Source organism: Zalophus californianus, chromosome 1 (genome assembly GCF_009762305.2).
Source record: "Zalophus californianus isolate mZalCal1 chromosome 1, mZalCal1.pri.v2, whole genome shotgun sequence".
In the NCBI taxonomy this organism is placed as follows: Eukaryota; Metazoa; Chordata; class Mammalia; order Carnivora; family Otariidae; genus Zalophus; species Zalophus californianus.
The window spans coordinates 151,875,220-151,900,276 of record NC_045595.1 but is presented as its reverse complement, the minus strand read 5'-3'; the positions used below and the strand labels follow the sequence as shown (position 1 = coordinate 151,900,276).

The window sequence follows — 25,057 nt, the reverse complement described above, 5'->3', positions numbered from 1 at the left end:
TTGCCCCGGAGGCCACAGCACAGAGATGGCCAGACGCATGAGTTTGCACAGAACCAGTTAGACAAAGCGATACTAGCAACATTCCTCCCCTTCCCCAGCGTTTTACAGTCAAGACAGGAGAGAAAAAAGTGGGGGCATGTAATGAGAGTAAATACGGTAATCGGTTCATTTGCTAGTTGGAACTCTGGACTTGGGACTTAGGAGTGCCAGATGGGGGCCACTCAGAGCCTCCGTCTGACCTGGACTGAAATGTAGGTGAGAGACCAGATTGGTTCATATCCTGGGAAATAACCTAGACGAGGGCAGAGCAAACCCTGCTTAACTCCAGAGGGAGCACAGCCTCTGCCCTCTGCCCGGGCGAGGTGTTCACCACTGCAACAAGCCAAAGATTAAGGTAATGCTCCAGTCTTCACCAAGGCAACAACTTCAGGGGGACTGAGGTTCTGGTTGAGCCTTTGTTCCTGCTTATTCAAAGCGGACCCCAAAGGAGAAGTCACAGCAAAGAAATTGCCACCAAGCAGGTATGGATTTTCTTTCTTTCTCTTTTGCCGGCGGGGGGGGGGGGGGGGGAGATTGCCTCCCCAGCTCCCTGACAAAAAAAAAAAAAAAAGTGGGAACACAAATATATTGTAACATTTGAGGCCAGCACCATAGAGGGCTGTGTATCATGTTGGCCTTATTGCTGTTCGCGTTTCCAGGATGGAAAAAACCATGAAGATAATCACTTAATATTGAGTTCCATTAACCATGCTTCCTGATTATGCACTTGCCTCCTAAAGAAATAGTCACAGTGGAAATCTCAATTTTCTATCAGCCGTGATGAGTCATATGTACAATCGGCCCCCTCTCTGTTGCAGAGTTGGAGTCTCCTGATCCAGAAAAACACCAAGGTGCGGGACTGTGGGGGCTGGGAACAGCTCAGCCCTGGTTCCTCTCAGCTGCTGAGTGAGTGTCGGCAGCCCTTGGGGCCAGGGCTGAGACATAGCATCGTGACAGTCACACGGCCTGATCACCTCTGCAAGGAGTCCCTCAGAGGCTCTTACAAACCCCTCCCCAGCCCTCGGGCTGAGTTGGCTTTGGCCCAGTGAGTGTTCTATCTTTACTTGCCAGGGTAGGCACCCTGTCCCGCAGAACAAAACCTCTCCTACATGTGCTCAGCACCACCAAGCCCCCTTTCTCCCCACATCACAGCCCAGCCTGGCTGAGGCTATGGCCAGTGGCTTTGTTTTAAGGCAACACCATATCTGGGGATGGTCAGGAGCTACCTCTGAGGCCACTGAACCTTGATTCAGTGAGTCATCTGTGAAGGCACTAGACTCCTCCCACATGGGATGGCTGTGTGACTTTGTTGCTGGGAAGGTCAATGGTCAGCACCAAGGTGACTGGATTATTTCCACTGTGATGGGCGTTTGATCTCGAATGATATGGCCAGAGTCCAGAATATTCTGAGCAAGGCCCCAGAGGCTACTACTTAATTAGCTGGTTAATAGGAAAGATTAATTTTTCCATATACTTATTTCTTAAGTATACTTTTCAATATACTTTTAAAAAATATCTTTTAGTTATATAATAAACTTAGTCTAAACCAGGGATTGGCAAACTATGGCTGACAAGCCAAATGTGAACCACCAGCTGTTATTTCTTTTTAAGATTTTGTTTATTTATTTGACAGAGAGAGACACAGGGAGAGAGGGAACACAAGCAGGGGGAGTGGAAGAGGGAGAAGCAGGCTTCCCGCCAAGCAGAGACCGATGTGGGACTCGATCCCAGGACCCTGGGATCATGACCCGAGCCGAAGGTAGATGCTTAACCGACTGAGTCACCACCCAGGCGTCCCCCACCAGCTATTTTTATAAATAACATTTCATTAGAACACAACCATGCTCATTAGTTACATATCATCTACAGCTGCATTTGCCCTAAGACAGCAGAATTGAGTAGTTGCAAAAGAGACAGTATTGCCCCCCAAAGCCTAAAATATTAACTATATGGCCCTTTACAGAAAAAGTGTGTCAACTCCTAGTCTCAAGCTATCAACTTGTTCTTCAGTTATTATGGCATAAACATAATAAACCACCACAAAACTGACTAAACTGTTGGTAGTAGGTAATAGCTTTTTAAAATTATGAATGTAACAGATGATTACATGCTCTTTGTAAAATGATGAGTCCAAAAGTTAAAAATAGAGCTACCCTATGACCCAGCAATTGCACTACTAGGCATTTACCCACAGGATACAAAAATATGGATTTGAAGGGACACATGCACCCCAATGTTTGTTCATAGCAGCACTATCAACAATAGCCAAATTATGGAAAGAGCCCAAATGTCCATCAACTGATAAATGGATAAAGAAGACGTGGTGTGTATATATACACAATGGAATACTACTCAGGCATCAAAAAGAATGAAATCTTGCCATTTGCAATGATGTAGACGGAGCTACTGTATATTACACTAAGCGAAATAAGTCAGTCAGAGAAAGACAAATACCATATGATTTCACTCATGTGGAGTTTCAGAAACAAAACAGATGAACATAGGGAGGGAAAAAAGAGAGGGAGGCAGACCAGGAAACAGATTCTTAACTATAGGGAACAAACTGAGGGTTGCTGGAGGGAAGGTGGGGGGTGATGGGGTAACTGGGTGATGGGCATTAAGAAGGGCACGTGATGTAATGAGCACCAGGTGTTGTACTGCAACTGATGAATCACTAAATTCCACTCCAAAAACTAGTATTACACTATATGTTAACTAGCTAGAATTTAAATAAAAACTCAAAACAATAAATAAAAGTAAAATGATAAATCAGCACAGATAAAGCTAAATTCTCCTTAAGCCTTCCTGCTAATGCCAATCCCGTTTCCCCAAAAGTAACTGCTATAACCAGTTTGGTATATTTATTGCCAGTCTCCTTTGCATTCACATATACATATATGTCATACTAGTAAACTATTTGTTGTCATATTATTCTCATTCTGGTTTTGCACCCAACAAACTTTTCATATCCATATTCCATATAGACACTTTCTATCCCTATATATAGCTCTACCTCAATAATTTTATATATATTATACATAGGATATGTGCATTTTATTTTTTCCAGAGGTTTATATTTATTTGGGGGGGGGAGGGGCCAAGAGAGAGGGAGAGAATCTTAAGCAGGCTCCAGGCCCAGCGCGGAGCCTGACATCAGGCTCCATCCCACGACCCTGAGATCATGGCCTGAGCTGAAATTGAAAGTCGGAAGCTTAACTGACTGAGCTCCACAGGCGCCCCAGAATATGCACATTTTAATTTTTGATACTATCCAATTGCCCTCCCCAGTGCCTGCACCGATTTATGTTCCCCCCAGTAGAGAATGACAGTTACTGCTCCTGCACACCTTGATGCTTGCTATTAAACATTTATTACTTTTCCAATTGGAGTGAAAATAGTAACCCATTTGTAAAATATGTACATGTCCCTGATTACTGATGTGCTAGTCTGCCATTGCTGCCATCACAAAGCACCACGTGCTGGATGGCTTACACCCCAAACACTTCCATTCTCAGTGCTGGAGGCTCCAAGGCCGAGATCAAGGAGTTGGCAGGTGTTCTTTCTTCCGAGGTCCTTGCATGGCTCTTTGTGTGAGCACATCCTCTGTCTTGCCTTGTGTCCAAACTTCTCCTTCTTACACGGACATCAGTCATAGTGGATTAGTGCCCACCCTAATGACCCCATTTGAACGTAATTACCTCTTTAAAGGTATACTTGGAGATAGAGTCACATTCTGAGATCCTGGGGGACACACACCAACCCGTAACAACTAGTGTAATTGGGCATCTTTTTATATCATCCTTGGCCATTGTATTTCCTCTTCTTAATTGCCCATGCATATCCTTAGCTCATTTTACATGGCATTATCTTCTTCTACTCCCTTGTAGGAGTCTTTTATTCTTGATGCTAATCCTTTGATATACATATAATAAATTTTCCTGCGAAGCCTGAGACTTGTTATTTAACTTTGTTTACATCATGTTTTTAGTCAACAGAAGTATTTCCTGTTATTGTTATTGCTATTATTTTTTTTATTTAGTTGAATTTATTAATTTTCTCCTTTAAGGATTTTGTTCTTTGGGGCTTATTTAAGGAAGCCTTCTCAACCTCCCAAGATTATGATGATAATAAAGTATTAGCACACTTTTTTTTTTTTTAGATTTTGTTTATTTGACAGAGAGAGACACAGCGAGAGAGGGAACACAAGCAGGGAGAGTGGGAGAGGGAGAAGCAGGCTTCCCGCTGAGCAGGGAACCCAATGTGGGACTCGATCCCAGGACCCTGGGAGCTGAAGGCATACACTTAATGACTGAGCCACCCAGGCGCCCCAGCACACTTTCTTTTAATACCTTTATCACCTAAAAAAAAATAGGCCTTTAGTCCTTTATTCCAAATTAAGTCTGCCCTTTCCCTATTCATTTGAACATTACCTCTGTCGTGTACTAAATTCTCATTTTTACATGTCTGCTGCTGGATACTTTTTTTTTTATTTATTTCCTATTCTATCATAGGAAATATTATAGAGCCAATTTCTATTATAGTTTTACTGTTTCTAATTGATGTTTTACTGATATATACAAAATCTATTTTGTGTTTGGTTTTATTTTGTTTTTTAAAGATTTACTCATTTGTTTTAGAGAGAGAGTGAGAAGGGGAAGGGGCAGAGGGAGAGGGAGAGAGAAACTCAAGCAGACTCCTCACTGAGCACAACATGGGGCTCGATCTCATAACCCCGATCTCATGACCTGAGCCAAAACCAAGAGTCAGATGCTTAATCAACTGAGCCACCCAGACACCCCAAAAATCTATTTTGTGTTTTGATATTTTGTCTGGTCACGTTACTGAATTCTCTTAATACTAGCAAAACATTATCAGTTGATTCTGTTGGAATTTCTTGGTAGACAACCATATTATATATGTAAGAGTTTTGTTCTTTCCTTCCTCATCTTTACATAGTCCAATTTGTGTGTGTGTGTGTGTGTGTGTGTGTGTGTGTGTGTGTGTGTGTGTGTTATTGCCTTTTCTTGGCCTTCCAACACAATGCAGAGTAATAGTTAAGACTGGAGGATAATCTCAAGGCTGATGTATACAGTTGTAGGAGTTGTACACTGCACAATTCTAGGGACACCATTCATAAACCCTTCGATGTTTAGGTATTTTTTATCATGTTTCTGTTTTAAAGATTTTATTTATTTGAGAGAGAGGAAGAGAGAGAGAATGAGCTGGGGAGGAGCAGAGGGAGAGGGACAAGCAGATTCTGCACTGAGCACAGAGCCAGATGCGGGGCTCAATCCCACAACCTATGAAATCATGACCTGAGCAGAAATCAAGAGCTGGATGCTTAACTGACTGAGCCACCCAGGCTCCCCAGTGTTTCTGATTTTAATTCATTATTATTTCATGATGTGAACTCCTATTTCTGTAGGATTCTTCGACAGAGGAGTGTGTGTGTGTGGGACTCTTCTTGCATACAGGGGCCTTTAAGTGCGAGGATTTGAAGGGGACTGCAAAGAGTTCCCTGCCACCCAACACCTGCTTATCTACCTGCCATATCTCCTAAACTTCTGTGAAACACTGAAATAACAATATCCAAATGAAAATTAAGATAAAGAGATACATCCAAATTCCTCATGTAATGTCTGAAACAACTCTCCTGAATCTGTATGAATTCCAAACAAAGAGTCACACTCTGAACCCTAGGCAGTAGGAACACTGCAAACGCATGGAAGAGACAGGCAGTTGACTCAGAGGTCATCGTGCTCTGTTAAATATTGGAAGATGGTACGGGGTGTACTTTTGACTTGGGCTGACACCAGTTCTCGACCCTGATCTGTATCTAGGAACAAATTTTCTGACCCCTTGGATCTGATGACTGCATCCCAGGACGCACAAAGGCCAAATTGCATTTATAGCCACCTGAAGATAGCAGCTGACTTCCCCCTTGAATTTATGCAGTGTGACATTTCCTGAGTTTCCTCTGGGTGCCTGTTCCATGCCAGGGCCAAGGGGGGGGCACTTTTGTTCACAATATTTGATCCATTTAAACAAATTTAAATATATGATCTCACTTTATCTCTGACTTTTGTGACAAAAAATGCAACGTACACAGTATGTAGTGTATCCATTTGCCCCATAGGAAGAATCAGAATCAAGGAGAAATTTCCATCATTTGTTGCCTTTGTGACCTTGGACATATAGCCCCAGTGTCTCCAGTCGTAAAGGGGATAATAAGACGGCTGGCCCCACTCAACTGCAGAGAGGCCCTTCTCTGCTGACCTCACAGGTCCCCCTGCATGAGATGATGATTTGGCAATCACTTTGTAAATAATAAAACCTGTATCATGAGTTAATAAAATTTGCCAACCTTCTCCTTTCAGAACAAAGCAAATAGTTTGTAAGCTTCACTGTCAACTTCTTAGAAACTCAATTCTTTTTTTGGGTGGGGAGAGCGAGGGAGAGCTAGGGAGAGCATAAGCAGGGGGAGCGGCAGGCAGAGGGAGAGGAAGAAGCAGGCTTCCCGCTGAGCGGGGCTCGATCCCAGGACCTGGGATCATGACCCGAGCTGAAGGCAGACACCTAACCGACTGAGCCACCCAGGCATCCCAGAAACTCAATTCTTATATAATTTCCCTTTACCTGCTTTTTTCCCCCTCTTTACCTTCTGGTCAGTTCTGACATATATCCACACACTTACACACACACACACACACACACACACACACAATTACACATACATTTCTGATTTTATACACTTATGCGTGTAGATACATACATGTATCTACATATAAAACATGTATATTACATATAATTATATTACATATAAAACATATGTATATTATAATCCTGTTTCCAATAGTTTTATTACATATAAAACATGTATATTATAATCCTGCTGTTTCCAATAGTTTCTATCCTTAAAAATCATGAGTTTTCTATCATTTTCCCCTTCACTTAGACTCCTTGCTGCTTCAACTCCAAGTTGCCCACTCTTGCCTCCCCATAATCTTGTTGACCTGGCTTCAAAGCTTTTTGATTTGACTCATTTGAAGATTAAATATATATTCATCTCCTCCCCACGCCCTTTTCCTGGGAAGGAGCTATCTCACCCCCAAACGCATATCGACTTTATTTTATTTTTTTTTAAGATTTTATTTATTTGAGAGAGAGAATGAGAGAGAGAGCACATGAGAGGAGGGAGGGTCAGAGGGAGAAGCAGACTCCCTGCTGAGCAGGGAGCCTGATGTGGGACTTGATCCCAGGACTCCAGGATCATGACCTGAGCCGAAGGCAGTCGCTTAACCAACTGAGCCACCCAGGTGCCCCGCATATCGACTTTAAACAACAATTTACCACGCCAAGTTATTTCGCATGTGTGTTTGATTACTTCCTCTATTTTCTCGAACCCTAAAAATGTCTGAATTGCCATACCCTCTGCCTGCTGCTCTGTCATCTTCTCCATCATGTCCCTTTTGTGCACAGCCAATTTTCTGTCTGGGTTAGCTGGATTTCTTAGGACCTTGCTGCTCCAAGTGTGGAGGCGGACCAGCAGCGCCAGCAGCATCTGGGACACACCCCAGACCCAGGGATTGGAACGTGGATTTAACAAGCTCCCCAGGTGATCTGTTTGCTCATTAACGTTGGAGAATCCCGATCTTAGATTATACTTGGTCTGGATTCTGAAGCAGACAGCGATCTTAACTGTTACAGAGATTCCAATGTGGTTTGGAAGCTAAGGTCTGCCAAATTCCAATGCAGCTTGTGACCTGGTTATCTTTTTATTCCTTACTGTAGTGCTTTGAACTACTGTTCCTCCTCTTTTCTCTGTTTCTTTAACTACTTTCCTCCAGCTTCTTCTGCCTTCTCCTTCCTCACAGCCCTGCCTGGCTCCCGGGGCTTCCTTCTCTGCCGGCATTAGGGCTGCCTAGGCAAGGCGGGACTGAGATATCTGGCCACTCACTTCAGTCTAATATATTGGCTTCCCTTTTAATATTCTTTAAGTATCTGATTAACATTTATTTAGTGAAAGTGATGGTATTTTTTTAATTATAGTAAAATACACGTAACATAAAATTTACCATCTTAGCCATTTTTAAATGTAGGGTTCAGCAACATTAAGTATATTTAGACTGTTGTGCAACTGATCTCCAGACCTTCTTCACCTTGTAAAACTGAAACTCTACCTATTAAACAGCTCCTTATTCCTCTCTTGCCCCAGGCCCTGACAACCATTCTCCTACTTTTTTAAACTTTATTGAGGAATAATTGCAAATATAATTGTATATATTTAAAATGTACAATGTGAGGCACCTGGGTGGCTCAGTTGGTTAAGTGTCTGCCTTCGGCTCAGGTCATGATCTCGGGGTCCTGGGATTGAGCCCCGCATCGGGCTCTCTGCTTAGTGGGGAGTCTGCTTCTCCCTCTCCCTTTCTCTCTCTCAAGTAAATAAATAAAACCTAAAAAAAAAAAGTACAGTGTGATGATTTGATAGACATATATATTTTAGAACGATTACCAACATTAAAAAAATGAACTCATCCATCACCCCACACAGTAGACAGTTAACTGTGTGTGTGTGTGTGTGTGTATCTACTCCCAGCAACTTTCAAATAAATACTATATTATTAGCTAATTAACTATGTTAGCAATACTGTATTATTGCCTATAATGACTGTACATTGCGACCATTTGACTTTGTGTTTCTATGAGTTTAACTGCTCTGGGTACCTCCTACAACTAGTCATACAGTACTTGTCCTTTTGTGATGGGCTTCTTTCATTAGCATAATGTCCTCAAGGTTCATCCGTGTTGTAGCATGTGCCAGAATTTCCTTCCTTGTCAAGGCTGATAATATTGCATTGTATGTGTCTACTGTTTATCTGCTGCTGGCCATTTTGGTTGCTTCCATCTTCTGATTGTTGTGAATAATGCTGCTGTGAACATGGATGTGCAAATAGCTCTTCAGGACCCTGCTTTCAATCCAGAAGTAGAATTGCTGGATCATATGGTTCTACGTTTAATTTTTTGAGGACCCACCATCCTGTTTTCCACAATGGCTGCACCATTTTGCCTTCCCACCTGCAGTGCATGAGGGTTCCCTTTCCTCCACATCCTCATCAGCACTTGCTATTTTCCATTTCTGTGACAGCAGCCCCCAAGTGGGTGTAAAGTGAGGTCTCATTGCATTTCCCTAATGATTAGTGATGTGGAGCATCTTTTCATGTATTTATTAGCAAGTGATGCTTTTTTAATGCAAAATGTGTATCATGTCCTTCATGGCCAATGTAAGTAATTTATTCTGTGCCATTTTCCAAGCCAGACAACTTCTTAGAAGGCATGTTTAAGTGTTTAGATAATAAAATAGTCTACTCATCCTCTGCAAACAGCCTACACCACACATTATTCTGTTTCTGGCTCTGTCAATTTTTGAAGGTTACTCAGGGTTTTCAGAGACTTATCCTCAGGTGGCTGGCTGGAGCGGCCCAGGGTGACAGGCATATGAGTGCCCCTGGTTACTCCACAGAGACTTGTCTACACTGTCAAGGAGTGTAGGAAAGGAAACAATTTATGGTTTACTTTGTTTCTGAGTTATTCCAGCAATGTTTTGATACCCTTTGAATATGGTGGTTCCCTAGGCAGCAGCTTGGCCCACCAGCCCTTTAAGTTGGCTCTGTCTGTATATCTGACATTCAGTGTCCCTAGGAGAGGATCTTAATGGGTTGGTAGATGACTTGCCCCTGGGAGAGAGCAGTCACACCATCCCTCACAGGCCCCCAGAGCCTGGTTTAACCAGGAGCCCCTCTGAGGGGAGCCTTGGGTGGGGTAGGCCTGCTGAGCATCCTCTTCCTGCAAGGTCAGGCTGGGTGAATTTGTGAGTCCCCTTCATGAGGACAGAGATGGGAGGCTGTGAATACTTGTCTGCCACACCGTTTCTTCTCATGTAATTGTCTCACAAATGTTGGCATTTTATCTGACACATCCTGTCTTCTGATGTGAGGGGACAGGGGAGGGAGTAATGCTTTTTTCTATCAAAAGCTTTCCTTGATCTCTGTGCTTAAAAAAAAAAAAGTTATTTGATGGGTCTCTTTTCAAAACCCCAGATCTCACTGTAACTCCCACCTTGCTGCAGACCCTTTCTGTCCTAGCCAAAGCCCACTCTTCCCCCTTCACTGTTGCCAGACAGAAAAAGAAGCCTCAGTCCTTGTCACTGAAGAAGATTAAAGAGTTAAGAGTGCAGAGAGAGGCAGGACAGGGTCGACTGCAGGCCGGGCAGTCCCGCTCTGCCTGATCAGTGGAAGGGGCTTCTTTGAAGATTTCCTTTTGCCACATTTGTCAAGGCATTTGGGCCTGACATCAGCAGCGGGCTCCCACACAGAGAGAGTGAGCAGTAAAGGCTCTGTCGGCCAGTCTGAGACGTGATCTCTCCTTGAGACTCCAGCAAGTTGTGTCCCTTTGTTGACAGGTTCAACAGAACCAGAGCAGAGACTGATTTTAGCCACTGAAGCTTAGGCCTCTGGGGGCCCCTTCCGTAAATGGGCTCCATCCCACAGTTGAATGCTTTTGTAACATGTTCAAAAGTAAGATGTTTAAGCACGGTTGTTTTTAGACCGTTTCTACTCTACTGTCTTATTTTCCCTGACGTCAGGTGTCAATGGAATGGCCACAGGCTCCCTGGAGATTGAGTTGGGGATACATGTAGTTTGGGTAGATGCATATGGTGGCAATTACTTGCGTGTGGGGTTGAGTTACTGCTAACCACCCAGTGTAGCAACGGGTCCGAGGAATGCCCCCACTCTGCTGCTCATCCACCACCGTTGCAGGCGCACAGCACAGGCTAAAGGAGGGGAATGAGGTTTGAAATGTGTGGAGCCAAGAACCTAGACTGTGGAAAATTCTTCCAAATATGAAGTCTTATACAAAAGAATTTTGGTGGAGGTTTCCTTATGTTTGACAACAATCGTCAGCTGGATGTGAAGATGAAAATGTTCCCATTATCGTAATAAAAAGCAAATTTTGGTCAATGATACTAGAGGAAAAACTATTATCTTCTGATTCTTTATATAAAAAATGACATTACAAGATCATTGTTATATGAGGGGAATAATTTTCTATTGCTGCTGCAATATTACCACAAACTTGGTAGCTTAATACAAAATTTATTATCTCATAGTTCTAGATGTCAGAGGTCCAAAGTCATATCACTGGGGTGAAACCAAGACGTTGTCAGGCTGGTGCCTTCTGGAAGGTCTAGGGGAGAATCTGTTTCCTGCCTTTTCCAGCTTCTAGAGACTGCCTGGAATCCTAGGTTCATGGCCCCTTCCTCCATCTTCAAAGCCAGCAATGTAGCATCTGACCAATTTTCCATTATCACATCTCTTTCTCTGACCAGACCCAGGGAAGTTTCTCTGATTTTCAAGGTCTGTTTCCTCAATCACATCTGTAAAAAAACTTTTGCCATATAAGGAAACACATTTACATGTTCTAGGGATTAGGATGTGTTGGGGGCCATTACTCTGTCTCCCACAAAGGACAATATTAACAGTTGTAATTTATTGTGATTTCTTTTCTCAGTCCTTCTCACAAATACATCTTCTCTTTAGTACCTAATTCTGTATTTGCAATATGCATTCTTTTTCTTGAAGAAGACCCTCCAGTTGTATAAGCCTCAGACCTCGTATAAGCTGACTCATGGCACCTCTGCTTGCCCATTGACCAAGTCGAGAACTTGAAATTTCCCCCACACTAGCTGGGCAGAGTCTGCTGCGGTGGTTCTGCTCACTGGCCAGCAAGGGAGCCGGGGAAGAGCCGAAGAGGAGAGTGCCTGTGTCTCACACGGTGGCCCCATTGAATCGCCGAGCAAAGTGCAGCATGCCCACGTGCTATAAGGGATGCTCCGATGAACGCCAAGCTCTGTGGGTGGACGTTGGGGGGGAAGGTAGAAGAGCCCCTGAACCATTGCACTGGGAGCTCAGTAAATGTCCTGCTTTGGCAACTGCCACAATGCTTTCTGTTTCAGCCAGGGTGCTCTTTTTGCCTTGTGGGTCCAAGACGATCATGTGCAGTTTCTCCCTGGGATTCTTTTCTGGCCTCAGGATTAACTGAAGTTTCTCTTCTCTCCTGCTGCCTTATGAAAAACACCCATCATTGGAGTCTCCCTTTGACCATTTACTCTGCCCTCTTCATGTCTTCATGCTGCCCCCCACCTCGCCACCTGTGCCACTGGTCACTTGGGTCCCTGAACTTCCTTCTCTCTGCTCTTGACTTTACCTCAACGACAACCCCCACTCTCACTTCCTTAGTGTTGTCTCTTTCCCAAATCTACCTCAGCACCCAGGCGAGGGTTTCTTTCCTGCTCATCTTTCCCATTCTAGCACTTTCCTCTTCCTGCTCTGGTGAGAATTTTCTCCTCCACCTCCAGACATCTCTGCTAAACTTGGCAACCCACCAGGCAACATCATGGGCCTTCCACTGGGCATTTCTTTCTTCCCTGCACACAAAGACAGCCGCTCTCCATGTCTATACCCGGTATCTAGCCTGGATGTATCCAGAGCATGGCTCACAGTCTCTCAATAGCTGGCTCCAAGGGTCACTAGTGGATGGCTTCCCACCCCTCCCTCTGCCGCAAAGTAGACTCTCTCCCCAGCACCTCATTTTCACACATTCCTTCTGCAGGGGAGGAGTGTGAATATTCACACACTTCTCTGATCTTCTTGGTCTTTCATCACGATCAGCCATCTACCCCATACCGTCCAGGTTTGTGTAAACACGCACTCCTAGTGTGCTCTCACAGCTCAATCCCCCTTGCTCAGCAGATGCTGAGGTCTATGGACAGGGTCTCATTTGGCCTCATTTTGGAGCCTGAAGCTGCTCAACCAGCACCGTGCAGGGTGAGCCTCCTGTAGCCACTGTCCTCCAAGGTCAAAGCCCACCCAGGGACCATGAAGTTATCCTCCAATGCTACCTCTGCAGTCCTCCTCCGGCCCCAAATGGGGATCCTCTCCTTCCATAGCAGAAACTGAACTCCACATTTCTTATAGATTTCCCCTCCATTATCACCCTGGGATGCACCACTCCCCTTCCTTTCTCCCCAAGTTCAGACCTGTCCTTCCTGTAGTGCATGTTCTCCAGCATGCTCAGATTACCAAGCCCAGTGAGGAACAGGTGCAACCCTCAGAGCAAGCCCAGCTGGATTCAGTTGAAACTGCATGTTTAATTAGTCTTATTAAATTCACATGAACAAGAGATGTGGCTGGCACATAACGGTCACCCAGGCACTGTCATTTTCCTGTCCACAGGGCACCATGCTGGAAGGACTGATGTAAGGGGGAAGTAGGGTCAGAATTGCAGGCATCAGCTGGTATCCCCATCTACCCCAGGTCAGATCTATTTCTAACAGATCTCTAGGGGTTCTGTTTCCATTATCTCTTGCCATGTAACAAACCTCCCCAAAACTTACCGGATTAAACCAGCCACCATTATATTTTCTGCCATGATTCTGTGTTGACAGAGCTCAGCCAGGAGTCCTGCTCCATGGCATCAGCTGGATGCTTAGCTGGGCTGGGACGTCCACAAGAGCTTGCTCTCTTGTCTGGAGCTTGGTGGGGAGGGCTGGAAGGCCGGGGCAAATGGGCCTCTCTCATCTTGTCATGTCAGGGCTTTCCCTCTTCACATGGCCTCTCTGCATGGTCCCTTTGGGTGGTAACCCCAGCAGCATAGCTAAACTTTCTCACGTGGTGGGTTAGGGCTCCCCCAAAGGGCAGAAGCAGAAGCTACAAGGCCTTTTTGTGGCTTTGCCCAACTGGCACAGTGTCATTTCTCTACAATTCTATTGGTTAAAGCAAGTCACAGGCCACCCCAGATTCTTCGTGCAAGAGGACTGCACTAGGGTGCGGGCCCCAGGAGGTGTGGTTCGTTGGGAGCCAACTTTGGAGCAAAGCCGTCATGGGTTCTCTTAACTGGGGCTTCATAAAGATGTAACTACAGAATGTACCAGATCTGTTTATTTAACAGTAAACTCAGGCAAAACAAAGTAAAAGTTACACAAATGCTATGAAGTGAGACTCTGGCATTAATCCTAATACCTCCTCCTTACAGAGTTGGAGAATGTTATCAGTCAGACACAGTGTAAGTAAACGTTTCCTCCACTTTGTCCCTTGGCAGACAATTCTTTGAATGTCTTAATTCTGCTGTAAGTTGTTTTTGCTGGCTCTTGCTCATGGTGCCATGTTAGTGTTTGATTCCTGATTTGGGAGGTTTTGCTCGTATTTCTTGAAAATTATTTGTGTGATTCTTTGTGCCTCAGTGGAAAGTGGTCCCCTAGAGAGGAGTGTGTCTGCTTCTTTAAGTGTCCAGGAGCACTACCCACCCAAGATTTCTTTAAATCAAATCCTTAGCTTCAGGTTTTTGGGAGCACTCTAAGTATACCTTTTGTCTGCAAGCCCATATGAGGTCAGGATCATGATTTGAAAAACCAGGGGCGATTCCCCCTGCACCTGTTCAGTTCAAGTTTCCCATCAGCCTATTTTATATGCAGTTTTCTGGAAGCAGGGTTGCGGGACAGATTAATTTCTAATTCATTTTTACAGGCAGACTGTTTGCTTTCATCTCTCATGCTCTGGAAATAGAAACTTTTGTTGAAATTTTACTGAAAGTTTTATTTGGGGTTAAGAAAAGGCAACATCATCTGTGGTGTGGTGGCCCTAGGCAATCAGTGCCCAGAGAGGCTTTTGGGGGGCGTCATGAACAGGACAGCTCCTCATTTCTGCTCACCCACCTCTGTGCTCATTCCAAGTATAGAATTCAAGGCACACTCTCAAGGTGAACGTTCCCTGGGGCGAGCATCTCAACCACAAGTCTACTCACGGGTACAAGTTCTTTGAGTACTCACTTATGTCCCAGCTTGACTGGGATGTGGGCCCTTGTCTTCCTGCATGCTCGGAGCCTGGCTCCTCTCTGTCTTGCTCCCCATTTGCTTGGTTACTCAGTTGAAAACTGCCTTTCTGCCCCGCCTTTTCAGCTTTCTCTGGGAACTTGGGCCACCACATGCCTGAGAGGCTGTCTCCCCTGGGTTTCCCCAGTCCCAGAACCATCTCCAACAAGTGGCCTGTCCCCTGGGCCTCTGACCAGGTCATGGGCTCCTAATCTCAGTCCATTTAAGAATTGTTTCTGTGACCCCACCCAGGCAGCCTATTCTTTTTCCTTCTCATTTCTTTCTCGGAATCTTCTCTTGCCGTGTTCTTGTTCACATGTGCTTTCCTGCAGGGCCCTATTATTGCATACACACCTCCACCGTGACATCTCTCCTGATAACGAATACTAACCCCACCCCCAGTTCTCCCATGGTTCAGCTCTTGGGTCCACAGAATCAAATGTGAGCGGCACACGGGGAGGATTGTCTCAGCACATCTCTGTCCGGCCCCTTCATTCCCTGTGGTTTTTTCACTTCTAGCCCAAGAGGCCTGGAAGCCAACCTGGAGGTGAGACCTGGAGAAAGCTGGAAACATGCTGACCTTGTGTCCTACGAAGCAAATGCAGCTCCTGGGAAGCCTGCCGTTAGTGCAGATGAGGGAGATGGGGGTCCCCAAATCTGCCGTGTATGCGGGGATAAGGCAACTGGTTACCACTTCAATGTCATGACATGTGAAGGATGCAAGGGCTTTTTCAGGTAGAGTTACCAGCCAGCAGTCACCCACCTGCCACCCTGACACACTGGGTCACATCTAACTGGGGTTCTGCCACTAGCTCACTGGGCACTGCTTTAGGGCCTCAGCTTGACCCATCCTGGGTTCAGAGTATGGGGCAGTGGCCAATTCAAAAGCCTCCTACTGTTTCAGGAGAGTCATGAATATCTCAGAGAATTTCTTGATCTTCCATCTTCCTATCTTACCTGGGAAAGGGCCCCTTCCATTAAGATACCCCTTTTGTTTCTCCATGTGTTCTTGAATAAAATGGAAAATCAGTTCATAAAAGAAGAAAGAATCTGAAAAGCCAAAATGCAAGCGCTCAAATCAGCTGTAGGGAGTGGTTGTTAAGCAAAGAATGGCATAAAATAAAAGAAGAATAGGACAAAACAGTCTCATCTAGAAACAGGCAAACAGGGAGGTCAAAAACTTAAGGACTGAAAAGTACCAGCTCACAGCAAGAGAGGCCTGCACACAGGGTTCACACTGTCCCAATGAAGAAAGAGTAAAGCCCAAAGCCCAAAGCGGGGCTCAGATCAAGAGGAAAAGAAGCCGGCCAGGAAAGGCGGGAAGCAGAGAAAGAATGTGTGTAGAGTTGGCAGCCTGCCCTCAGGGAGGGCCGGGTAGGGGGAGCACAGCTCCCACCTAAGGGCCCACTTGGGACCCTCAGGAGCTCCCAGGACAGCCAGCCTGACGTGGCCGTCTGCAGAGTTCTTGGTGGCCGGACATGTGACTGGAAATGGCCCCTAGAGCCAGGACCCACCCTACAATCCCTCAGATGGGCTGCCAGTCAGCATGCCGTGGGGGGGTGGGGAGGGGAGCGGGGCAGAACCTACCGGAGGACCTCCAGGGAGGCGCTGCGGCAGCTGCGCGTCGCCCAAGTGAAGAGGCCCTGGCTTTGGGAGCTGCTCTCAGGTCCCACGGGGTTTGGTGGGTCTAGTGCAGGTCCAGAAGCAACCATGTCGTCGGCAGCCACGTTCCAGCAAGAGATGAACATCTGTGTCGTGCGGAGTACAACAGGGTCCAGAGGGAAGCGTAGCTTGGCGCCCCCTGGCCTAGGAAGCCTGGGTGTTCCCCGAACCTGCCTTTCGCTCTTTGTTCTCTCACAGGAGAGCCATGAAACGCAACACCCGGCTGAGGTGCCCCTTCCGGAAGGGCACCTGCGAAATCACCCGGAAGACCCGGCGCCAATGCCAGGCCTGCCGCCTCCGCAAGTGCCTGGAGAGCGGCATGAAGAAAGAGAGTGAGCAGCGGGAAGTGCCCTGGGCGGGCGCGGGCACAAGTGCGGGCACAAGTGCGGGCGCATGCGCGGACCGGGGCGCATGCGCTCCGTGAGCCTGGGACAGGTGTGCGGGGGGAGGGGGGCAAGTGGGAAGGAAGCGTGGGAATGTGTACGCGCACGTGTGCAGACACGCACCATGGGTGTGCACATGCGTGTGGCCTGTGTGCAACAGGCAGACTCAGGGAGGAGAGCTTGTGGGCCACCTGCCTACACCACCACCACCACCGGCCGATCCTGGAGGGACCTGACAGATGCAGTGCATCTTTATTCTGTCCTCCGGAGGTGTGGTGGGCAGCTCATGCTCCTTTTTCCTCTCAGGTGCCCCTGCGTGATTCTTTTGTCGCCTTCATAATTGTCCTCATGGTGGTTTAGCCAAATTGGGCGAGGTGAATTGGGGAGAAGGAAGCCAAAGACACCTTCCAGCAGCTAGTGCCCATCAGCCACCCAAACCTGGTGTCCTACAGAGGAACAATTTGCAGACAGGTGACATAGGGTGATCTCATTCTACCTGTGTATACCTTTGGTGTATAAATGTGCTTCCAGGTCACTCTGAGATTAAAGCTGTTGGGGAAAATGCTGGAAGCTTCCAGTGCATGTTTCTCTCCACTGATCACAGAGTGGGCAGCCTCTTTCAGGGGACCAGTTCCCTGGGCGTGTGGACAGGCCCTCACATGGCTGTCCCTGCCGTTCCTTGCACCAACCCCCACCTCTTTGCTCTGCACCTGTAAGCGGGCTCCAGAAATCCACGGAAGGCCCTAAGGCTCCAGGCTAGACAGGAAGTGGCTGGAGTTGACATTTCTTGCTAAGCAGTAACCCCAGCTCTCTAGCGTGTTGGAGACCCAGATGCCTCGGGGGGGGGGGGGAACTCTGAGGAGTCTGCTTGGTATCTGATCCACCAAAGAAGACTACTATCAGGTGCCACTGACTGCCCACTTATGTGCCAGGAGCTCTGCTAGGCACTTTGCACACCATGCCTACTTGTGGCAGCAGCGTGAGGGGAGCACTGTTGCTCCAGCTTATGAAGAAGGAAACTGAAGCCTGGAGAGGTTAAGGAGCTTGCTCAAGGTCACCGCTAGTGAGTGGCAAAGCTATCACTCAAACCCAGCACCTTTTGATTCTGCAGCTCGAGCTCTTCCCACGGTTACACAAAATTGTCACAAACCCACTGCCTTGGGCAGCACACCAGCTTCACCTCGTTCTCTGTGCTTAACCCAGGGTTTCTCCAGGGGAGCCCACGGTCTAGGCCAGGGTGGGTTTTTTTGTCACCAGCACATCTCCCCCCCGCCCCCCCCGCCCAGCTGCCTGGGGAGGGTCACCAAGGGCAGCCAAGCTCCTGCAGGTGCCTGAGCCTGTTTCTGGTTATCCTGGCAGTGATCATGTCGGACGCGGCCGTGGAGCAGAGGCGGGCTTTGATCAGGAGGAAGAAGAGAGAACGGATGGGCATTCAGCCCCTGGGAACCAAGGGGCTGACTGAAGAGCAGTGGACAATGATCAGAGAGCTGATGGATGCTCAGATGAAAACCTTCGACACCACCTTCTCCAATTTCAAGAATTTCCGGGTATGAGGCTTTCTCGAGTTGGCTCAGCCATTATGCTAGCTCCTCAAAACCCCAGTCCCATTCCCAGGAGTTCTTAAAGAACCCCTAGGTGATTCTGACACACGCTCAGGTTTGAGAATCTCTGTTCTCTCCTTCCATGGCAGGTAGCAAGTGGGGCTGAGCCAGAAACAGAGTTTTGGAAGCTGAGTTGCTCCAGGGTGGTTGGCCTTTGGGGCTTTATGAGGACAGGGTCAGGACCTGTTGGGGGTCTGGCATTTGTGAACGGGTTTTACAGATCTAAGACACATTTGTGATCTCAGCAACGTGAGCCGTGTCTGATCCCGGTGCTCTCTTCCTGCTCTGTGCTCACAGGCATCTCAGGTGGCCAGCTCCACTCAGAGAGCTGGCAGCCAGTGTCTGTTCTTTCCATCTGTGGCTCCCACAACCTCCTTTTTAAGTCAGGGATGCTTGGGACACACCCATAGGTGGAGACCCCTTACATTCCACTGGGCAGAGAGCAAACCCATTCCTGACCAGGCAGGGATGTGAGGGAACATTGATACACAGATCCAGAAAGCGCACCACCTGACATGTGTGTGCATGTGCATGCATTTGTGTGTGTGTGCATGCCTGCACTTGCGCATCCTCTCAGGCTGCAGCTGTGGCCGTGAGCCCTCCTGGGCCTGTGTAGGAACCTGTTTGGGAGAATATATGCCGTCTGTCCTATCCTCTCTCCGCCTCCCGACTCTGCCCCAGCTGCCAGAAGTGCCCAGCAGTGGTCGCGAGGTTCCGGAATCTCTGCAGACTCCAGTGGGGCAAGAAGCTGCCAAGTGGAGCCAGATCAGGGCAGACCTGTGCTCGCTGAAGGTCTCTCTGCGGCTGTGCCGGGAGGACGGCAGTGTCTGGAACTACAGACCCCACGCTGACAGCAGCGGGAGAGAGATCTTTTCCCTGCTGCCCCACATGGCTGACATGTCAACCTACATGTTCAAAGGCATCATCAACTTTGCCAAATTCATCTCCCACTTCAGGTAGGACCCACCGGCGGGCTGGGTGGGTATGGAGAGGAGAATGCAGTGGCCAGCAGGTTCAAAGGGTCTAGGGTGGATTCCTCTGAATTTGGGCGATATTGTTGTCAAAAGACCCTCCTTAATCTCCACCTACCCTACCCATCAGTAGGCAGAGGGCAGGTTAGATTCCAGGAGCCCCTGTGGGCCTTATTTAATGGAGGAAGGATGGCCATGGGTCAGATGATAGCCAGTTAGGTCAAGGGAGTAAGAGAAAGGCCTGCTTGCATGTGTGGATCTTGGCAGATCCCCACTGACATCCGAAGACCCGCAAGGTAATATCAAGGTATGAGGTTACTTGCCATTTCTTGTGAGCACAGTTGTGAGCACAGTTCCCCCTGGAGGTATGCATTACTACTGCTTTCATTCTGCAAATAGAAAACTGAGGTTCACCGAGGTCCAGGAACTTGCACAGGGTCGCAGTTAATTAGAGGGGGCAGATTTGGAAGCAGAGAGCACAGAGTTCAAAGACAGCTACCCGCCAGGTCCTGAGCCAGGCACTGGGAAACCTGAGAGAATAAGCTCAACTTGCTGAGATTATGGATCTAAAAGAAGGGGGGTGGTGCAGAAAACAAGGGAGCGAATTTCTGAGGAGACCGACGACAGGCAGGGGGCCCCTCAAGAGCCAGCCTAAATGTCCTCCCTTCTGGGCTCCTACTGGAAATGCCCCTCAGTGGGGAGTCGGGGCCTCTCAGCTTGGGAGGGGAATCAGCCTAACCCTGAATGAGAGGAGGCCGCTGGTCTGTGTGGAAGCTGGCACCCCCCATCCTTGCTGCCAGGGACTTGCCCATCGAGGACCAGATCTCCTTGCTAAAGGGGGCCACCTTTGAGCTGTGCCAGCTGAGATTCAACACGGTGTTCAATGCCGAGACGGGAACCTGGGAGTGTGGCCGGCTGTCCTACTGCTTGGAAGACCCTGCAGGTGCCCGCGAGCCACCCGCCTGCCCCAGCGGAGGGGGGCAAACACATGTGTGGAGGGAGGAGAAGCGCCGCACCAGGATATGCAGGTCCTGGGGTTGCAGGGCAGAGACCCGGCGATGGGAAAAAAGACCCCCGTGAGGGAAGGCTGAGAAGTTTGCCCCTCCACCCTCTACCCACCTACAGGTGGCTTCCAGCAGCTTCTCCTGGAGCCCGTGCTGAAGTTCCACTACAGGCTGAAGAAGCTGCAGCTGCATAAGGAGGAGTATGTGCTGATGCAGGCCATCTCTCTTTTCTCCCCAGGTGATGACCCCACCTGTCCTGCCTGGCCCTCCTCCCCACCCCCCCAACTCCTGCTTGCTTGCACCCCGCCTCAGCTATAGCTGGAGGAGGCAGCAGGCCCACCCCTGCCCTCCCCAGATGGCCTTGCCCCCATTCACTGCCTAGCCAGGAGGGGGCCCCTGACTGGCTTTCCTTGGGTCAGTGGGGTGAGGCACCCTCCGAGTGCTACCCTCCCTTCCCTGCCTGCGTGCTTCTGGCTCCGGAAGGTGGTTGGCTGGCCATTTGCCTGCTCTGGGCCGGACTGATCTTGTCTTTGCCCCCACGGCCTTGCTGGCACCACACTGTCTTCCCCTCCCCACCAGACCGCCCAGGTGTGGTGCAGCGTAGCGTGGTGGACCAGCTGCAGGAGAGATTTGCCATCGCCCTGAAGGCCTACATTGAGTGCAGTCGGCCCCAGCCTGCCCACCGGTGAGCAGCAAGCAGGGAGGGTGTGAGGGGGTCCCTCCAGAAGCCCCGTCCTCTAGGCCCCCTGCCTGTTCTGGGCCTCTTGGAGAGGGCAGACTGGAGCCGCTCCTGGGGCAGCCTCTGGCCCGGTCAGCCTGAGCTCCAGCCCAACAATGGAGAAACCTGAGGGGGGCCAGAGGCCATGCCCAGCCATTGACATTGCTCCCTGAGGCACAGCTCCTGTCTGCCCTTTTCCACTCCTGTTAGCAAGGACGGGAACAGCTAGGTACTCCCCTGAGGCTCCTACGGGCTCTTCTAGCAATAGCCAGCAGTAATTAGCATGGTAGTGAAGATAACCATGACAACAACAATGATGGTAATAATAAATTTGCACTGCGGAGTGCCGGCCCTGGTACCAAGCAGTTTACATGTATTGTCCCCTTTAATCTTGAACACAGCCCCCACGAAATGGGTGCCAGGATACCCTGTGAGGGGCTGGAGGCTCAGGGCGACTGCCTCAGGGTCCCCAGCCAGATAGGCAGGATCTGGAGCTGGCCGTGGGCAGACAGCACCCTTTTGAGCGCTACCTGATCACCTCCAGGAACGAGCACAAGCACACAGGGTAGGAGGCTCCTTAGTTTGTTCTGGTCACAATCAAAGGAGGAAGGCTGCTCAGGGGTTTCCATCCCTTCACTGCCTCTGAGCAGCCCCACGGGCCCGGGCCGTGAGGGGTGAAGTCCTGCACAGGGTGCACTGGCTGGCCTTCAAGCCTCAAGTCCTTTACTTGGCCCGCTTTGACTTTATTTTGAGCTCAGTCTCTGGGCCATCTCTTGATTTGCTTGGTCCTCCCCTGTGTGGAGCCAGGAGGCATCATGCAGAAACTAAGGCGTGAGGTTTGTCTCAGACGCTAGATCCCAGGCTAGATCCTGGAAGGATCTGCAGGGCCGCCTGTAGTCCCTGCCTCCACAACTGCTCTGCTTGGCCCTGACCCACAGCCATTCGCCAAGGCAGTGAATCCCCTCCACCCCCAAGATTGCCCTCTGTGCCCGGCCCCCACAATGCCTGGATCTTCCCATGGAGGTGTCTGTGTCCGAGGACTCCAGCCCAGGGCGTGAGGGGCCAGCGAGGAGTGCAAGTCCACGCCCCAGTCCCCCCAAGCCTGCTCTGCCCTTCTCATCCACAGACTAAGAGAAGCTTAAGGAATGCAACTGAGCCTGTCTCTTGGCTTGCCTGAGATGTTCTAAGAGTAATAGCCCCAAACTTGTGCAACTTCAAAGCAGTCCCAGGGTTGGTGGATGGGGGCAAGGGTGGGCAGCACCCCCAAATTTTCCTCTGGCTGGCCTGCAGGTTCCTGTTCCTGAAGATCATGGCCATGCTCACCGAGCTTCGCAGCATCAATGCCCAGCACACCCAGAGGCTGCTGCGCATCCAGGACATACACCCCTTCGCTAGCCCCCTCATGCGGGAGTTGTTTGGCATCACAGATGGCTGAGCAGCTGCCTCCCTGGGAGAGCCTCCGAGGGGCAGCCTGAGCCAGAGCCCTGCCCTTGGAGCTGCCATTCCTGGAACTAGATAGATGGATACTGCTGAGAGCTGACAATGCCCTACAGGTCCTCCCTCCGCGGGGAACTCACAACCATTCCTCAGGAAAGGGACGAGGGTCTCCCCAGGCCCCAGCCCAGTCTGTGGAGAGTGAAGCCATAGAAACTTTGATGGAGAGTGCACCGGCCTATAGGCCAGGCCCATCCAGAGGCAAGACCACCCTCCCCTTAGAAATGGCCCTGTGGTCTGAGCATCTAGTGTCATGGTAGGAGAGGGGAAGTGTCTGTGAGAGAAGCCAGAAGGCCTACAGCAAATGTCAGAGGCTTGTCAAGACCTTTGTGTCTATTCTTTCTTCCTTCTGTGTCCTTCATTCTGTGTCTCTGCACCCGTGCAAACACACTAGCAAGCACCAACAGTATGCAGCGTGCTGTGGGCTGTGCGCCGACTCAGACATAGTTCCGGACCTCCAAGACTTTAAAAGTTCAACTTGAGGGCGCCTGGGTGGCTCAGTTGGTTAAGCGACTGCCTTCGGCTCAGGTCATGATCCTGGAGTCCCGGGGTCGAGTCCCACATAGGGCTCCCTGCTCAGCAGGGAGTCTGCTTCTCCCTCTGACCCTCTTCCCTCTCGTGCTCTCTGTCTCTCATTCTCTCTCTCTCAAATAAATAAATAAAATCTTTAAAAAAAAAAAAAAGTTCAACTTGAGAAAACAAAGCAGAAACACAAAGAACTTTGAGCCAAAGAAGTGGTAAGGGCCATAAGAAGCACAAGGAATTTCTTCCTGTGAACGCTGAGCTGTGTGGGCTTTCTGAGGAACCAAGTGAGGGACCTCTGGAACATATGTTCATGGGAGGAAGGGCACTAACTGGCCGTGTGCACATGCGTGTGACTTAGTGTGTGTCTGCTCCACGTCTGACCCGGGGATTGGGTTTGCCCCCGCAGCTGGAACACTGGGGTGCTCTCTGTGACAGGTTGTGTTGAGAGGCAGTTAATAAACATCCTAGCTATGCATGCACTGTATCTTCCTGTTTACACATCTATTTTGAAAGCTAAAGAAAATGACAATGGTTGCTTTGTTTATAGCCATTTTGAGTGAAAATGTTTTTGCTCTTGGTGCAAATTACATTTTGACTAATATTACATAAGGCATTCTACACATAAGGACAAGACTTAGCAAATATGTTCATGAGTTTAGTGCCAAATCAAGGCAAGAGGATTTAAATAATTAATTTTTGGCTAGAGTTTTAAACCTTTTTTTGCCTTCTTTTCTTGGGGAAAAAATGTGGGGGTGGGAAAATAGAAATATTATTATATAATATACATATCTATTTCTTCACTACTTGTTTTACTCTTGCCCTTTACACATCTGACGGCTGTTGGTGTTGGTGTAAAAACAAAAATGATTTAACTTGGTTTGTTCATAAAATTATCCCATATAAAAATCCATATAAAAATGATACACCCCACAATATGGTATATGTGTTGGTATATATATATACCAAAATTAAAAATGTAGTTAGTAATTGAATTTTAAATGTCTAATGTTTTGAGGCAAATGAGGCTGCAAGTTAACTGAATTTTAAGGAACACTTGTTTAGCTTTTACCATTTTACAAAAAGCAGGCCAAACTTTGAGAACATAAGAAATTGTTGACATTGTAAATCAAAGCAAGCAAACATATTCCTTGCTATCTCCCCAGATTTACCAGCCTCTTCTGCATTAAGGATATAGAACACACTCATTTTTAGAAAAGAAACTGGGAGGAAAAAAGAGCTTCTCTCTCCGAATACAATGAATACAGATTTTGTTCCCAGGAATTTTGTCTCATTACACTCATTGGGAAATAGGAATTTTATTCAACTGTATTCATAAATCATATGCATCTCCTCTTCCCCATTGAAATAATTTTGAATGTGCTATTCATTCAAGAGCCCAAAATTGTTAAATATAGGCTACAGTAAGCCAAAATTAAGATAGGATGTAAACTCCCATGTCCTGGTATTGATTTTAAAAATACCTGCGTAGCTGAATGGATATGTACAGAGGATTTCTATATCATATAAAAATTATTGTAGTCCAAGTGTAGTTAAGATTCAAGGTGAGATACACCAAATTGCTCACACAGGATACTTCAATAGTTTTGTGGATCTTGACTTTATAGGGCTAGGAGCCAGATTCCACTTTGCTCCTCTCAAACGTTTGGATTGCTCCATTACTCCCTTTTCTGAGCCTTTGAACATACAGAACTGTCAGTTTCTAGGCATCTCTGT

At 48.0% G+C, this 25,057-nt stretch overlaps 1 protein-coding gene across 6 annotated transcripts; it reads left to right on the top strand.

Moving 5' to 3' along the window:
• The first annotated feature begins 221 nt into the window (after nt 1–221).
• NR1I2 (nuclear receptor subfamily 1 group I member 2) lies at nt 222–24,180 on the top strand. 6 transcript variants are annotated; one of them, XM_035722755.1, is made up of 9 exons: nt 222–521; nt 15,485–15,512; nt 16,826–16,959; nt 18,370–18,557; nt 19,293–19,567; nt 20,383–20,525; nt 20,708–20,824; nt 21,166–21,271; nt 22,595–24,179. In XM_035722755.1, exons 3-9 carry the CDS (start codon nt 16,833–16,835, stop codon nt 22,737–22,739), a joined length of 1,101 nt encoding a protein of 366 aa, XP_035578648.1. In that variant the 5' UTR covers nt 222–521; nt 15,485–15,512; nt 16,826–16,832; the 3' UTR covers nt 22,740–24,179. The 6 variants fall into 6 exon arrangements, with proteins under 6 accessions (XP_035578648.1, XP_035578646.1, XP_035578655.1 ...); XM_035722753.1 differs by having other exon boundaries at nt 15,485–15,700; XM_035722762.1 differs by lacking the exon at nt 20,708–20,824 and having other exon boundaries at nt 15,485–15,700; nt 22,595–24,180.
• Nucleotides 24,181–25,057: the final 877 nt, after the last annotated feature.

Coding starts and splice junctions, on each gene's coding strand:
- NR1I2 (XM_035722753.1), top strand. CDS start 15,669: ATGACATGTGAAGGATGCAAGGGCTTTTTCAG. Junction 16,960..18,369: donor GAGCGGCATGAAGAAAGAGA/GTGAGCAGCGGG, acceptor TTATCCTGGCAG/TGATCATGTCGGACGCGGCC. Junction 19,568..20,382: donor AAATTCATCTCCCACTTCAG/GTAGGACCCACC, acceptor CCTTGCTGCCAG/GGACTTGCCCATCGAGGACC.